The sequence below is a fragment of the Scleropages formosus genome, chromosome 19 (genome assembly GCF_900964775.1).
Source record: "Scleropages formosus chromosome 19, fSclFor1.1, whole genome shotgun sequence".
NCBI classification, from domain to species: Eukaryota; Metazoa; Chordata; class Actinopteri; order Osteoglossiformes; family Osteoglossidae; genus Scleropages; species Scleropages formosus.
Genome location: NC_041824.1, coordinates 10,250,692 through 10,268,268, shown reverse-complemented (window position 1 = coordinate 10,268,268; position 17,577 = coordinate 10,250,692). Strand labels below are relative to the sequence as shown.

Sequence of the window (17,577 nt, the reverse complement as noted above, 5' to 3'; positions counted from 1 at the left end):
TTTCTTCATTCCCCCCTTCACCTTCTCCCTCAAGATTTTGCCTTATTCTTTAAAGACATAAGTGATGCCACCACCAGTAAGTCCCCCTGTCAGCAAAGGTCTTTAGATGTTGTCTCATCCCTGCCTTGGGGTTTTGCGATTGATCGCTTCCTTACCTCATTGCTTAATTGTTGCTTAGTTACCCATCTGTTCACCTGTTGTCTTGCTTCCCAAACTTGTCAGATTGCTTACGGTCCTCGGCGGTTCTTGGTAGGTGCCGCGCTTTGCTTTTAATGCCCCCTGCCCAAGTTGGAGTTTGCATCGTAAGGCTCTGATTATCTGGGGCTGATGTTCATGACGTTGAAGTTCACCTTCAGCTGCAGTCCGATTCTTTTTCCTGTACGGGTCCTTGAAGATCCTGTCTTTTTTCCCTCGTTGAAGACCAGTACATCTCCACTTCCACCTCTTCCACCAATGCCAGCATTCCCAGCAAGGCCTTGTCCTCTGAATATCAATCCCTTTCCGAGAGAAACGCAACTTGCCCTCTTGACCAGTGTCCCTCCTCCCACCTTCTTTACAAAATCTGAACATGCCTTTTAAAGTCAGCTGTCTAAATTCTTCTCCCAGAATGATAGTGATGGATGATGGTCTGAATTCAAGATGAGTCATTTCACTGAGAAAGGCCCATCCCACTATCATAAGTTTTACAGTCTTCGAGAATTGTCTCCCTCTCCCTAATTTTTTGTTTTTCTCAACCATACAGCAGCGTTTGACATAGTCCACCACCGGTTCCTCTGCATTTCATTAGAACAGCATGGAATCAAAGGATTGCCACTGAAATTCTGTGAACTGTACCCGTCAGATAGATCTTCGCAGGTAATGAGGCTCATCCTCTGCCTTAGTCCTTCTCACAGGCCTTGGTGCTGTGTTCCTCACTCTTCTCCAGCTAGAAGACTTCCCTTGGCTCACTCATTGCCTCTCATGCCTTCTCCTATTCTGGCTACGGAAACACACAGCTCACTCTTTCCTTCCACCAGCCAGCCCAGATGCTGTTTATCCTTCAGCACTGCAGCACATTTTGCTCATCATTTCTGCCTCGATGTCCACTTACCATGAACAACTCAACCTTCTACATGTAGAACTTCAAGAGTGAGATCCTACATCCACTTGTACCGTCACAGACTATCAACCTTTGCAACTCACTTAACTACTTCATCTCGGACTTCTGAGTAAAAATTCAAGTCTCTGCTTCATCAAGCACGTTGAAGCCATGACTTGATTTTGCTGACAACTCCTCTGCAACATTTGTAGAATTATGCTTCATCTCACACCACATTTTATCCAGCTCATGGTCTATGTATGGTGATATCTACTGCAACTTCCTTTTGTCTGGGTGTCTGGCCTCTGCCATGAAGCAACTCTAGCTGATCCAGAATGCACATGTGTTTCACCTGTGTTCACCGCTCTGTCTCTCTGCGGGCATCAAGACCCCCGTCATGTTTCAAAAGATGGTCAAAGGAGCTACATGCACATACCAACAATACCTGATCACTCCCCATAGCCTTGCAAGAGCACTACGCTGCTCTGCCTTGACATTCATGATTTTGGCTCCAAAGTGATAGGATGAGGTCCCTTTGTATCTCAGAACTGCTGAATCCCTCATCATTCAAGAAGGATTGAAAACCCCTCTTGCACACCCACATTTCTCCTGATCAGACTATGCATTTAGCATTTTTAGTCATTCTTTGTTTAGGCAACTAATTAGGTACCCTTGGCACTACAGGTGCATAAATCAGACAACCATTCAGGTGAACAGGGACAGAGTAAAAACCTGTCCTTTTCACATCATTCTTCCTACAGCAATAAAAGGTACAAAAATGAACATCAGGTAGAAAAATTCAGTAGCATCATTTTTATTTTTACTTAAATCAGCAAAATTAAAAAAAAATTACAGCATTTATTACTGTTAGTGTCAATTTCATGCCAGTCATGTGCATTTAAAATAAAAAAAAAAAATCCTGCCCTTAAATAATAAAACGGCACAATAAAAATTACAAAAAAAAAAAACTGCAGTTTTACAAATATGATTTTACATTTTCATACACAAAAAATAGACCTTTCTCTGGCACTTAAGTTTCTTCAATATTAATTTATTTACAGTACGACTAAGTACAACAGATTTCTTCTTGCATGCCCGGATAAATTGAACGGATATTTTGTAGGATATTCAGACGACTGCTGCTCTTTGTATTGTTGAGAACATCAGAGATTGTAAGCTAGCGTTTCAACTCGTAAGATGGGCAGAACCACCATCCCCCACAAAATCCTAACTATTAAAAATAAAATAAAGCTTTTAATAATTATCTTTACAGCGTATTTCAGAACATTGTTAATGAGCGTAAAAACTCAAGCTTAAATTGGAGGGGGGGGGGGCGAAATGATCAGAATTAGGTGTTAACATCGTGAAGGTATATATTTTGGTTTTCCGGTTTAAAGACTTCTTTCACATTCAGCTGAGTTGTTGTGAACATTCGACGATGAGAGACACCGGGGGACACAAGGCACTCGTGACAGGGGTGTGACGGGTCAATGCCCCTCTTGCCCCAGCGATGGGAACCCCTGCAGAAGTTTGTGGCCCGGTTGGGGAACCCGTTACACACCTAGAGCAGCCTGTCGGATTCCCCAGCGAGTGCCGCCTACCTTGTGGCTTTGTGCGATTGGCAAGAAGCGTGGACGTCCTGCCCGGAGCGCAGCGTTGGGAGTACAGGGGAGAAGGGGAGCTTCGGGAGGAGAACAGTGAGAATAAATAGCAAGTAGTACAAGAGGAGTAACCTCACCATTGAAAAGAGAAAATAAAAAAAAAAAAAAAAAAAAAAAAAAAAAAAAGGGTAGCATAGAGCACGTGGAAACTAGGAGGTGATGTGGTTGTATAAAAAGGCAAGTTTACAACAGACTCCGTTCAGTAGGAAAGAACAGAAGTAAAACCCACTTGAAGTAGGTTTTACCAAAAGACAATAATAATAACAACACTAAAAAAAGAGAGGGAAAAAAAAAAAAAAAAAAAAAGAGTGACCATTCTCCAGTTTGTCGTCCTGGTTGCCCATCAGTTTCTCTAGTCTCCTTTCCAGCATCAGCTGTGCTTCCCAACCACCACCACCACCCTCACCACCCCGACCCCTGAACCCCACCCAGCCTGGCCCCACCCGCTGTCCAACTTTCCCCTACAGCAGCCAGCATCACGTGACACATTGCAGCAGTTAAGTCACTCCGTCTCGCTCTCCTTCCTGTTGGCACCTGGGGGGGGGACGACACAGAGAAGCAGGTCACACACCCTTCACTGGGGACCTGGAAGTTTCCACACAGCACACTAGGGGCCTGCATGGTTGTTCTTCCAAAATAAATTACATAAAGGTCCCCATATCCTATATTGTACATTTTTAATAAATAATGTTTACATGTGTAATATATATATATATATATATTTTTTTTTTTTTTTTTTTTATTTAAATTCTGTCACTGTGTGTGTGTGTGGTTACCCTGTGATGCACTGGTGTACCCCCCTCAGCCTTGTGCCCAATGGTTCAGGGATAGGCTTCAGATCACCGCGACCCTGCTCAGAACAAGTAGGTATTCAAATTGGATATATGTACTTGCTGGTTAAAGCTACATTAAGAACCCATCTACATTCTTAGACATGAATGTATTTCCAACCCACTTTGGGCTCAAAAGTGAAAAGTCTGTTACAGGTACACCCATCCCTTTTGACCTAATTTGGTCCTAGAAGTTAGACTGATGGGGAAGAATTCGGAAATCAAAAAAAGAAATACAAATTTTTCCCTGTAAGAAATAAAGGTAACCCATTCCAAACAGAACAGAGCAACACCCAAAAACCCAAACAGGAAGGTTTCTTATTCTACCTCACCAGAGAACACATTATATAAATATTAATAAACAATAACTATTTCAATACACTACTGTACATTCATCTACGTATGCATGTAGTGTTTGCATGATGAAGAGAAAGGAAGGACGATTAGACAAATGTTACACATACCCATTTCATCATACATTATCGTAACTTGATAGTTTTTCTCAAGTTTAACTAGTTAAAGAAAACAGAACTGAGAAGTCGGCTGCTTAGCGCACGATTCAGATTAGTCTAATTTTTAGCAGTCAATAATCAGAAAACACAGCACAAGCCCTCGAGGAAACGCACAAACTGATGTTCCTTCCCACAATGCTCAGCACCAGAGGGATGCAGACACTGGATTGCTGGGTAACAATACAAAACAAGGTGGATGGATGGATGGATGATGGATGGGGGCAAAAATTCTACAACATAAGAGGAGTTTGTATGTGTGAAAATACTGATCGTATATCAGACTTCAATACTGGACAGCTGGTAGTGTAATCGAGTTACTGCCTTCGGACCCGAAGGTTACAGGTTCGAGTCTACTTTCCAGCTGTAGTACCGTTGAGCAAGGTACTTACCCTGAATTGCTCCGGTGAAACTACCCCAGTGTACAAATGGGTAAATAATTGTAAGTACATTAACACTGTAAATAACTTTAGTCCCAGCTAAATGAATAAATGTGAATGTATAAATTCTGCAGGTCTGCAAAAGTGAAAATCCCCAATTCTAAGTGACCAGTCATGGAATGGGGCGCTTAAGTATAGCACGTCTTCCTTAAGTGGTTAAGGGGCAGGTCTCAATGAGTCGGTGCCGGACTGGGTGTGGAGCCCACGGGCGGTGAGCAGCACTAACGTTCAGAGACACCACCCCCCACCCCCACGAGTCAGGAAGCTCAAGGGCGCCTGGGAACTCATGCTGCCATTCAGGCCCCTAAGCACATGGTGCAGCCGCACCAACGTGGCTCTGCTCAAGTCCCCCCTCTTTTCGGGGTGTCCGGGGATAAACGCGGAGGGGCAATGATATTCTGCGATGTCTGGGGTCTGGCGGCGGAGCAGGGCAGCGGTGCGGTGCTCTGTGTTCGCCAGCGATCGAGTAGCAGACACGATGCAGGCAGATGGCCTAGTCAGATGGGGGGGGGGGGGGGCGGGGCACAGGCGCGAGTGGCATATTAATCAGGCCGCCCGTCTGGAACTCGCTCCCCCTCAACAGGACGCACCTGCTGCATACCAGGAGCAGCCCCGCTGTACGGCTCCCGTAGCACCACAATGGCCTACAGTTCTCGCTTTGGCTGCGGTCACATCAGTTGATGACCATCACAAAGCTGTCACTTCTTCCTTCGGTGACACTTCACGAGTAGCGACAAAACCGCCACTAGTCCCGGGGCCGCCCGCCCGGACCTGTCGCTGGTGGTTAAAACGTCCCTGTCCTGGAGCTGTGAATCTGGTCCTCTACTTCACACTCTACTTCCATCTAGTGGTGGACTGTTGTTACTGCAAGAGCATGTCATATAGTGGGGCAAGATGGTAGTAAAAATTAATATATATTTATTAAATGTATATATCAAGCACTCTTCATTGTCCGGGATAGTCAGAGAGTGCTTTAGAGAACATAAAAAAAAAAAAAAAAAAAAAAAACTCTCTCATTACAAAACAAATCCAACTAAAAGAACATTCGGTAGGGTAGTGGTTAGAGCTACTGCCTTTGGATCTAAAAGTCACAGGATCAATCCCCACCTCTGGCTGTTAGTACCCTTGAGCAAGGTACTTACCCTAAATTGCTCCAGTAAGTTTACCCAGCTGTATAAATGGGTTAATAATTGTAACCTTAATAGTGTAATTTGCTTTGGAGAAAAGCATCAGCTAAATAAGTAAATGTAAGAAGGCTGAAGTCCTTTTCAAAAAAAATATAACTTTCCATTTATATGTATCAATCAATGGATCACAGACACATCTTGCTGAGACTAGTGTCACAATATCAGTCAAGCAAAGTCCAAAACAAAGTTTTTAGGTTCTCAGTTTTGGTGCCCATGGGGTGGAATGAGCTCCCTCCCTCAGAACTGCTGAACCCCTTCCAATACTCAAGCAGGATCTCAAAATATCTTGTTTGAACTCACTGTCCTGTTGACCTCCTAACTATCGCATAATTTCGGAGCGCATTATCTGTCAAGATAACCTCTGAATTTCCTATCTGACCTGGTTCATAGGCAGCTACTCGTGTCACGCGCGCCCGCCACGTCAGCTGCTGCGCCAACCGAGTTTGAAGCCTCACAGCAAAAGGACAACAGACAGCTCAGCATCTACTTCATGCAGCTGGACTTCCCAGGTGGCCTCAGTCCAAGCGAAAGCAGGACAGTCCCGCGGGTGGTGTCCAGAGCTGTTGTTCAGCTGGACTCGACGGTTAGACGGAATTTCTCCGGGACACTGAGGAACGAGGCTTCGTGCGAGACGTCATGTCCACACAGGCACATGCACTGCGATAGGCACAGTGCCCAGGCAGGCAGGCAGGCACCCGCTCCAGTCCGCACCGAGCCATGGGGACGAGGTGCCCCGGCCTACCTGATGGGCCCTGTGGTGGGGGGGGAGGGGGATGTGCGGTGTCCACAGGATCAGGAATGTTGAGCATCTATACCTGCTGGCGTGAGCACCAGGGCCTGTAGGATGTCGGACAGGGAGACGATGCCCACGATTTTGGAGTCCTCGTCCACCACCACCAGCCGATGGACCTGCAGGGACGTGAGAGACGTACAGATGAAATGCAGCTACTGCTGGATGGCTGCAGTCACCCGAGAGCCGCAAGCAGGCTAGCAGTTCAGAAACTGGACCAAATCAAACCGGGCTTTGCTGGATTAAAGCCCAAATTCCTTTAGCACGGTCTCTTCCGATCTCACGTAAAATTTGCTAAAATTCCGTTTCCGAACTCAACGGCGGGCAGCATCCGGGACCGTGCGTCGGAGCGTCCGGTGCCGAGCGGAGAGGCGCCCACCTCGGCTTTGACGATCCGGTCCACGATGGTCTCCAGCGTCTCCAGCCTGTTACACTTCATGACGCCCTCGAAATACTGCGAGCGGTGGCGGAGCGCCTGCGTCACGGTCAGGTCCAGGTTGTTGTACGTCTTCTCGGCAGCCAGGTTCTGTGCACGCGACGGGAGGCGGTTGCACAGGGGATCAGCGTGCGAGCTCGCTATTTCGCACATCCGCTTAGTCGTTTAGCCGACGCCTTTCTCCAGAGTGACTTACGGCGTTAAGGTACTTACAATTATTTACCCATTTACACAGCGGGTCACTTTTACAGTATCAATTCAGGATAAGTACCATGATCAAGGGTACTACAGCAGGAGGTGGGATTCAACCCCGGGTCCTCAGAGTCCAAAGGCAGCGGCTCTAACCACTACGCCACCTGCTGCCTGCTAAGCACTATGACACGAATGTCACATCCATTAGGCTGTAGTGTTTAATGATGAAAGTGAAAAGAGAGAGATTTACTTACTATGACATCAAATTTGGAATAAATATCAACAACTTTTCCTGCAACAAAGAAGAAGAAAAAAAAATTGTTCAAGTACAGTTTTTTTTTTTTTATTAAAGGCCCAAGGGATCCCCCCCCCGCCCAAACACCATGCCTGCGCACACACCTGACTCGTCGACCACAGGCAAAGCCGACACCCGCCTCTCCACGAAGATGCTGAGCGCCTTGATGATGGGCGTGTTGGGGTGGATGAAGGCGATGTCGTGGTAGGTGCCGATCCCGAGCTCTTCGAGCGTCTGCTTCATGAAGGCTGGCTTTGGCATTTCACACACCTGGGGGGTGGGGCATCATCACAATAAATCGCCATCTCTTCGGTGGGGAGAGCACATCTCCGATTTCCCAAAGGAGGAATGTACTGCGTATTTATTTCATTTGCGCACAATGACAGCGACGGCGAACGGCATGGTGTGCGACGCCCAGAGGAGCGAAGGACACTAAAGGAACTAAAGCTGTTGTCGGGGGGGTGTGGGGAAGGTGACGGGTTCCAGTAATCCTCTTTTGAGCGAGATCGAGCAGCTCAGCGGGTGAAACGGCACCGGCCCTCTTTTCATCGCTTCCTCGGAAAATCCCAAACGGGACGGCTCAGCAGGCCGATGCCGCCCTGCTACTTTCGACACGTATTCTCGCTCCGGCAGAAACGCTACCTAAACGATAAAAACCTGCAGACACTGCTACACATCTTTATACTGGAGTCCCAGTCCGATGAAATAAGCCGCACCTGCGCCAGGCGTCCAGCAGGAGGCAGTACAATCCAGCCACTAATAAATATTATACCGTATATAGAGTATATATTTTTTTTTGGATTGATGAGTCATTTACCGAAAGCTGGAAAAATGTGAGCACATGAGCTTAGCAGGGTAAACATTTTAATCTGCACAACACAGATGCCTCCCTCAACATGTGTATACATTTCACAATAAGTAACAAATACAGTGTCTGCACCACGTGGCAGGTTATGACAAAAGTCCCTACCTTGTATTTCTCCGATCACTTATGTTTGCACTCATGAACCTCATTATTTGGGCTTCCCTTGTGTTATGGTTACCATTTCAGTACCGGTCTCAGCTGCTGATCCAAGGACAATGTCATCATAACTCGCCGTGGTCGACATCATGTTGCATTTATGCCACTCCTTACAAAATACACACACACACACACACACACACACACACACACACACACACACACCCTGAGGGAGGCATCTGGCTGGAATGTGCACGTGCTGTACAAATTACAGTATTTGTTCCACTACGCTTGAGTGCGCTCTCATCTTTTTTCTTAATTTACTGCTTATTATTTGGATTCCAGCACCCGAGCTTGCTTTTCATTTCTGACATCGAGTTGAGCACGACTGTCAATCGGCCTGCATCATTTACTGGCAATAAGCAGTTGACACCTTTACGGCACGATTTTCAGAGAGAGAATTAAATAAATAAAGGTCAACCTCGAACAGCCAGCGCGCGCGCGCACACACACACACACACACACACACACACACCGGGCTGCAACCGAGATGCTGACAAGGAGGGGTTTCACTTACGAAAAGCTGGAGGAACTTGAGGATCCTCTTGTGGGTGAGAATATAAAGTGCGTTCCCGCTCACGGGGTCGATGACGGGCAGTCGGTGGATCTTGTTTTTTATCAGCGAGTACACAGCATCAAATATACTGGGGGGGGGAGGGACAAGACGGTGACGATCACAGGGGGTAGAACCGCATTCTGCAAACACGTTCTTGTGCGTTTCCGGGTACGACAAGAAATATCTGCAAGGCCAACAATCACAGCAGCAGTCCCTCCTGCAGATTCACCAGTCATTTTCATTGCTTTCTAACCCGAAGTATGATGCTGTGAAGTATTTCGGGCAGCACAGTAATTAGAGCCGTCACCTTGAAATCAACAAGACCCAGGTTCGAATTCCTGGTCCCCTGAGATTCCCTTCCATGTACTTACCCTGGACTGACATAAGGAGGAGGAGGAGGAGGAGGAGGAGAAGAAGAAGAACTTGGCAATAGGCCGATTAATGTGGGGGGGGGGTTTAGAGCTTTAATAAACGTTTGACAGGTTAAAAAAAAGGTGCTGCTGCAGCTGGGCTCTTTGACTGTCTTTGGGTCACTGCAGCGGTGCCCCACACACACACAGACACACACACACCTGCTCGTATGGCCACTCCTCAGTGACGCTCCTTACCTCGCATCAGGCGATATGTTCACCAAAGGCTTGAACGTTTCTTGAAGGTAGAGCTCTGTAAAGCGCAGAGAACAACCCGTCACCCACTGGCCACAATCCGAAAGAGAGCTCACGATGGCCTGCGCTGGAGATGATCGGTTAAACTGAAGAGCGTGTGAACATACCTCTCCAGGTCTCGATCTTGTGCTCCTCTAGTTCGTAGATCTGTACCTGAAAGACACCGACCATCAAACTTGTCTTCCCCTTCCTACGGCGAGGCCGACGTGCGTGCGCCAGCGCTTTGTGGTCTTCCTTCCACCGTTGCTGCACTAGAAGGTCTGGTCGCACGTTCAACGTCCTCCAAACAGTACCGCGTTTGTCTACACATTGATGGACACCTTCGCCGCAAGACGCCACTTACGCCTGCTCTGCCCACTAACCTCACCTGGGTTTCACTAGAAGGTTCTCCAATTCCAGAGACGCATCTAAAAATAACACCAACTCTGTCCTGCAAGGAGGGTAAGGGGACAGCGTCAGCAGTGTCTTGGGTCGCTTATTTGCCGACAAGAGCCCAACAGGCACAGAGGGACACAAGGAGCAACCCCGTAGTGGGAGGGAGCTGAACAGCAGCTCTACTGTGTGAGAATACCCCTCTGTGACCAGAGGCAAGGTTGTGGAACTCAAGATCTTCAACGTAAAGGGCCGGTTAAAAGTTTGAGCATACTTGCTGGAAAATACTTCTTTAACAAGTTTGAGCAGGAGACCAGGCATCATGTCTTCCCAGCTCTTCTGCAGCAGTCCTCAGAGGTGCGGGACACTTGGGGGGGGGGTCGCTTTGCTTGAATGGATGCATTTAACGGACACTTTTCTCCAAAGCAACTTACAATGTTAAGCTATGTGGTACAATGTCAATTATTTACCCATTTATACAGCTGGGTAACTTTACTGGAGCAATTTAGGGTAAGTGAATTGCTCAGGGGTGCTACAGCTGCAGGTGGGACTCAAACCTGCAACCTTTGGGTCCAAAGGCAGCAGCTCTAACCGCCACGTTACCGGCTGCTTACGCTCTTCTGTCTAGTCCATCCCACATCAACGCCCAAGTGTACTCAAACTTTTGACTCGTCCTGTACCTTACAACCAGATCTTGGCAACTGAATCCTGCTCACATGCAGACCGCTGCAATGTAACAAATCTTCTACATTTACACTTTGCGGGGCCACGCATTAAGAATTAAGCCCGAGAGGCTGGAACCCGTGACAAACGGTACCGTTTGGGTGTCGTTTCCTGGGTCTGGTCTAGAACCGTTTCCCCGTCCGTAGTCGTTCCCGTTTACCCTGCCGACTAACGTAACTAACTAACTGCTCCAGCGGTACAGTACCGGGCAGCACTACCGTACGGCAAGAGCACCGGAACGGCCCGGCACCAGGCGAGAACGTGTTTCTACGGCACTCTAGATAAAGGCCCACTAGAGCAGCGCTGCAGTGCGCGCTTGGCACCGCGGCGAAGGCACGACGGTGCAGAGAAACCTCCGGAACAGAGCTCATTTTCGGCGGCGGGGCCCCACATTAACGGTGCTCCGGCTGTCCGGGACGGGCGGCTCGAAGATGCCGTCACGCAGCTAGAATGGCTCCGACGGCCGTCCAACGGGCAGGCGGACGGCAACGTCAAGGGAGAACATTAAGAAAATTTGATGCAAAATGACAGTGGCAATCATAATAAAGAAACCATGTGCATTTTCACTTCAAAATCATTTGGGTACTTGACAGCAAGAACATTTGACAACGAAACAAAGTAATCCCAATACGTCGCTATTTCGGGCCGTTCCTTTACGTTGGAGCCCTTCTGCAAGTACCCTTCCTTCTACGTGACGCCCTTATTGACTTTGCTTACAATTTAAAAAGCTATTAAGCTAAACATTTACATACGTGTATCAATTCTGATGGTACTGATGAAACCTACCTGTCCTCTGGACAAGCAAACACAAAAAATTAATATCAAGCCCTTGAATGGGAAGAAGGCTGAACGGAAAAGGACACGTACCATAGGGGACTTATAGTATCTGTGTAGTATGTTGATGAAGTCTGTGATTGTTAACATCCCTGAAATGAAGGGGGGGGGGGGGGGGGGGGGGGGGGGGGGACAAAAAAAAAAAGCTGAGTTAGCATGGAAATCAGTCACCAGATGAGTAAAAACATCACCAATGGGAAGGAAATTAGTAAGACAGGCATCCATTAAAAGCGACAAGGAAAATTTTTCACCGTGCCCTCTAGAACCACGGAGGCCCTCGCGCGGCAAAACAAACCGACGCCACGTTCCGATCCCACTTACAGCTGAGAGAATACGGCAATAACGCAAAGCCGAAGCCCGGATTGTTCATTTTCCCCCGTCCGGTCAAACGGAGGTCCGCGCGAGGCCCACCTTCCCCGAGGCGCGTGATTCGCGGCGCTTTGGAGCGGTCCCCAGTTCCTCCGCAGCGATGCGAAACGTCGCGTTCGTTTCTCGCTCCGGCGACGGCCGAGAACGCCGAACACTTTCGCTGCAGTCCCATCACATTTACCCATTTGGTCCGATCATTTTCACGAAAGCGACACGCGACATGTAGCTACTCGCACCGATTCGCCCCTTTACAGAGCTGAGTGTACAATTTTATCGGTGCAAATTCAAGGAAGGTCCCTGGGCTCGATCGGTGGTCCTAGAGCAGGAGGTGGGATTCGAACCTGGGACCTCTGAACGTAAGGTGGTGGTTCTAAGCACCGCCCCACCCGCTGTACCCCGAGACCATCAAGAGGAGAGAAAACGCTCCTCTGCCTCCAAGGGGATGCGGTGCGCGTAAATCCGGCAAATCCGGTCGAACGGGAGCGGCCCTGCGCACGCTACCCTCCGACCGTCCTCGGAGGGAGGGATGGAGGGAGGGATCGCTGGCGACGACGACGACGACGACGACGACATGAACCAACGCATCTCATCCATCAATCGCCACGAACCTCCCATCTCCTACGTTGATGAATGCCGCCAGCGCTCGCGCTTCCCGGCACCGACAGCGCCGTCATTAATAATTCAGGAGAGGCCGCTCCCACGCACCGTGGCACCACGGGCCCAGCCGGGCGCTCTCTAAATATAGGATACGGTCATCGCTCCGCAGCGCGGGGCTTTAAAGGAGATGAGCGGGCTGGGAAGAGAGCCGCACGCAATCATTACACCAGAGGGAAAAAACACACACACACACACACACGGACTGTAACGTGAAAAGCAGCAACCGTCACTCGGCGCCGAGGATAAAACAACCCTAATAAACACGACGGCGGATTCACGTGGATCGCTGCAGCGACTCCACCTCGCTGACGCGATGTTCCTTGCCGACCCCCCACCGACGTTTACATCTATTTGTCCGCCGCACTCCTTTGTCCGCGGCGACAGAAGAGACGCGAGCGTAAACAAAAGGCACCCGCGAGACAGCCACCGGACCGGATCTGCCTCCCGCGCCAAGACTTCTCGGCCCCAGCGCTACAGGAGTGTAAACTGCGGTCCTGGAAAAAGTATTTTCGCATGCAGGGTAAACACCTCCCAGTGCGAGGCACGCAAGCTCCACGCAGTCAGGATAGAGCACGGCTCGATGCGTCTTTGCAGGGCTTCCGGTGGCCACGTCGCAAACTCCTGACCTACGTCCCCACATATCAACCAACTTAGCTATTGATCTGCCCCTCTAGTTAAATACCTACCAGTGCACTTACCTACAGATCTATTGATCTACACAACTACCCTTCAACATTTACATTTATTCATTTAGCTGATGCTTTTCTCCAAAGCGACTTACAGTGTTGAGGTTACAATTATTGACCCATTTATACAGCTGGGTAATTTTACTGGAGCAATTTAGGGTAAGTACCTTGCTCAAGGAGGTGAGGCTCAAACCTGCAACCTTTGGGTCCAAAGGCAGCAGCTCTAACCACTACACTACCAGCAGTCTCCTTCTCTACATTCTACACACCTACACACACCCATCAACCTTCTTATCTACCCATCTATAAATGTACTCAGCTACCTACCTAGGTATCTACTGACCTTCCTTCCTCCCTCCCTCACCCCAGGAACAGGGAGCAGGCCATCTGTCTCCAGACATGGCTTTCAGAAACCACAAGATGTCTACAGCGACAGGAGGCTGAAGCGCCAACTCCCGCTATCCCGCCAAGCTGAGGGCCCCGAAGTCACTAGCGACGGTGAGCCAGCAAGCCAAAACGACCCCTGACTGCAGCGCTCTAATCAGTGTGACCCGGAGCCATTGGACTCGCCACGTTTCGCTATTTTGGGAATACGCCTCGCTTCGTCATGGTAACAGACGGGATCTGCCGAGAACGACGCCCCTACCGAGGAGGCTTGACGATGGCTTCCGGGCGTCGTCCATTCCCCTCTCTCCGCAGCCTTGCGCGTGCACGTACGACATCATCTGTACGCTTCACATTCAAACGAGGGAAAGGAGGCCCGACATCGCATTGGGTGAATGCCTATTTTGCTGTCCACAAAAACACAATTAAAGACAGCTCAACACACACACAGTGTACAGAAAGGACTGCGCGCTCCACAGGGCACCCCAGTTGGCTCGGTCCACGTGAAGCAACGGCAATGCGTTCGGCATCAGACCCAACACCCACCGACGCCGGCACCCCAGCGCGAAGACGGCTGGCTGCGCGCGACAACGAGCGGCGTATCTCCGGATGATGCACGAAGAGCTCCCACGGGGACTCCAAGCGCTCACGCTCATTAGCGGTGGACACACGACACCGAAAACAAGGTGCGAGAGGACACTTGGGTACCAACCATGCTTCCCGAACGCTTAAGGAGAACCCGGTGTTTTTCTCGTCCCGGCATAAACACGTCAGCACATCGAAGCTCAGAGAGAAACATCTAGAGAGCCGCGGTGCTCAACGTCCTCACCGCGCACGATCGATACGGGCCAGATGCTCACCGGCGCTACGCGAGACCGGAGACGTCCCTCGCAGACGACGCGGCGGACCTACCTACGAAACTCTGCTTCTTTGTCTCCCACAGAGGAGCTGCCCGAACTCCATTGGCGACGAGAGCGAAGAAAGCCTTCTTCACCTGCGTGGAAACAAGACGAGACATGGAACCCATGCGAAGCACACGCACCGTGAGATTTTCCACGCAGCGCTGTTCACGGGGTGGATGACTTCACATCCGGAGAGTGAATCCAGCTCAAGTCAACTCATATCATGTAAACTTTTCATTTACATACATCTGCAATCACATGTGAGCATTAAAAGTAACAGCCTCTCCATGCCAGGGCTCCACATTAACGGCTGTCCAGATGTCTGGGACAGGCGATCAATATGCTGAAGCCCTTAGTATTCAGACCGAAAGAGTCATTCTGAGACCAGTCTGATCCACAAGTGGATGATTAATTAAAAATTAAGACATGTGATTCAAAGCGAGGACCCCATCAGAATAAACTGTGTGACATCACTTATTTTTTTCCATCCGTGTTTCCAACGCAACATCAATTTCCCAAATTTGTCTAAAACAAAGCAAAAAAAACTGTGCCAATATCTTGCCATTTCAGGCAATTTGTTTATTCTGGAGCTCCCACCCCCCCCCAAGCTTCCTTTCACATGACACCAACAAGCTCGCTATAATGACGTTTACAAGGCTATTTTAAACAGAGACATTTATTTTTGTCATTCGGACACGTTCCAAAGTTGAACATGTGAAACATTTCATGGGACAGGTCAAATGTAAAATGTCCCTCTTCTGTTCACAACAGAAGACACACACACACACACACACACACACACACACACCAGCTGAAGCCACTTGTCCCATACAGGGTCACGGGGAACCGGAGCTTAACCCGGCAACACAGGGCGTAAGGCCGGAGGGGGAGGGGACGCACCCAGGACGGGACGCCAGTCCGCCACAAGGCACCCCAAGCGGGACTCAAACCCCAGACCCACCGGAGAGCAGGACCCGGTCCGACCCACTGCGCCACCGCACCCTCCCCAGTAACGGAAAACAGAATGAATGAAATTTAAAATAAACGAATAAATAAACATACAAATATTTATGTTGAGCCCTGCCTTCCTACTTTGCATTCATGTAAAAACCAGACACAAATGTAGAGGCCAACAGAAGAGCATTCAGGGACACCGTCAACGTCTCTCGGTGCGTCCAGGACGACAGCTTGGCCCTGGAGCACGAGCAGGTTGGACTGCCTGTCTCTGCGGCCCATCCATCTCCCACCATGAATCTGGCAATAACCCCCCTCCCTCCTCCTCATCATCTTCTTGGGCAGAGAGGACAACCTCCACTATATAACTATAAGGACCATGTTGAGAGCTGCTGCTGCTCTGCTCTGCTCTCGCTGGATTTCCTACTACCCCGGTACTCCAGTTCCAGAGCCCATCATAAATTCATTTCAACTCAAATCAATTCAATTTATTTTTATAGAGTGTTCTTCTCACACAGTGACACAGAGCGCTGAACAAAGTATCGGAGGCACAGTACAAAAGAAAGGTAGGCTATACATTAAATCACTACAATAATTATGTAATTATTAAAGCTGTAATTAAGTCAACTGTCCATGGAAAAAAGGAACAAAAAAACTCCAAACTGAAAGGCAAGGGAGAGGGGGAGGAGGAGAAAAAAAAAAAAAAAAAAAAAACCCTCTTGGGGGGTCCAAGTGCCACTAGCTGCTCACTCCTCCTGGGCATTCTACATAGGAAAAGGCTTAAGTCAATTTACAGTTATTTATAACATTGTTGCTAAATGCTAATAAGTTGTCCCAGTTCCCAAAGGCAGGTCTCCTAAAATGGTGAGCGGTAGATCAGAAAGGAGCCACTTTGGCTTTCTTATTCCTATGTTGAACCATAAAAACTATAGAGCGCATCCATTATGGTTTATATACACAATGTATAGTCACCACTTCACCTGAAACACACATCTTTGGATTGTGAGAGGAAACCAGAGCACCCAGAGGAAAAACTAATGGAAACGTGCAAACTCCACACGGAGTGAACTGGACTCAAATATGTGCGAACCAACAATCCAAGAGCTGGGGGGTATGGGCACTACCCATCGTGGCACCATGCCACCTTGATGTATACCGTAAATGAACCAAACAGCAGGTATGTGCAGAAATATCAGCCCATTGCCAATAGACTGGAGGGAACTAAAGGACTACTGGTGACTATGAAGACTGAACTTCCTGTTCACCAACTAACACGGCACACTTCGGAAGAGAGGCACGATGGGTTGCACGACAGGTTGCCAAACTTTCAACCTATAGCTTCTGATGGACTTGGTTTGGGTTCAGCACCTTCCACAACACTAACCTTACCTGCTGTAAGTCAAGACTAAGAATCGCAAACACGAAATCAAGCGTTTTCCCCTACAGTCCCCAGTAGCCAAGAGACACAAACAAGCCTCTGCATCAGGCAGGAAGGCCCTAGGAGCACGTCCTCAAAGTGCTCCTCCCATGAGCTCCACTGCACCGCTCTGCTGCGGACGCCACTCTCTGGACACGCTCCAGGAGCCTGATGCATGCTATGCAACAAATCATATTGGCATCACAGACTTTGGTGTCCTGCATGGACACAGACGCAGGTACCCCCAGCAGGACTCGAACCCCAGACCCTCCCGAGAGCAGTCACAGGCCAAACCCACTGCGCCACGGCATCCCCCCTTCAAGCTACAGTACATTAAAAGTAATTTCTAAGGAATGGAAATGCCTTGTACACACAAACTCCTATTCAATGTTGAATGCTTACTCAACCCAGAAATGTGAAAAATGTTCACCTTGTTATTGATCACCAGCACTCAGCAATTCCAGACACGAGCAGTGAACGCTGATAAAGAAAACATAATTAAAAATGAATAAATTGTCATCCAAGTGCTCTAAGTGTTTGAAAATGTTTAAAATTCTTAACCGGTATGAAGAGAGGAACGGCAATTTCTGTGGCACAAACCAGCAACCCCCTCCCCCGT

General features: G+C 48.8%; 1 protein-coding gene across 9 annotated transcripts in view; it reads right to left on the bottom strand.

Annotated features, from left to right (window-relative positions):
- Nucleotides 1-2,923: 2,923 nt before the first annotated feature.
- The window catches only part of LOC108931742 (5'-AMP-activated protein kinase subunit gamma-2-like), a 102,235-nt gene continuing 87,581 nt past the window's right edge, over nucleotides 2,924-17,577 (bottom strand). For all 9 annotated transcript variants that reach the window (XM_029246427.1, XM_029246428.1, XM_018747733.2 and 6 more), the window contains 10 exons: nucleotides 14,598-14,679; nucleotides 11,623-11,681; nucleotides 9,768-9,813; nucleotides 9,604-9,658; nucleotides 8,957-9,083; nucleotides 7,523-7,688; nucleotides 7,378-7,415; nucleotides 6,875-7,021; nucleotides 6,521-6,614; nucleotides 2,924-3,273 (listed from right to left, as the gene is read on the bottom strand). In XM_029246427.1, coding sequence (XP_029102260.1) covers nucleotides 3,242-3,273; nucleotides 6,521-6,614; nucleotides 6,875-7,021; nucleotides 7,378-7,415; nucleotides 7,523-7,688; nucleotides 8,957-9,083; nucleotides 9,604-9,658; nucleotides 9,768-9,813; nucleotides 11,623-11,681; nucleotides 14,598-14,679 — 846 coding nt within the window. In that variant the 3' untranslated portion in view covers nucleotides 2,924-3,241. The remainder of the gene's footprint in view (nucleotides 3,274-6,520; nucleotides 6,615-6,874; nucleotides 7,022-7,377; nucleotides 7,416-7,522; nucleotides 7,689-8,956; nucleotides 9,084-9,603; nucleotides 9,659-9,767; nucleotides 9,814-11,622; nucleotides 11,682-14,597; nucleotides 14,680-17,577) is intronic.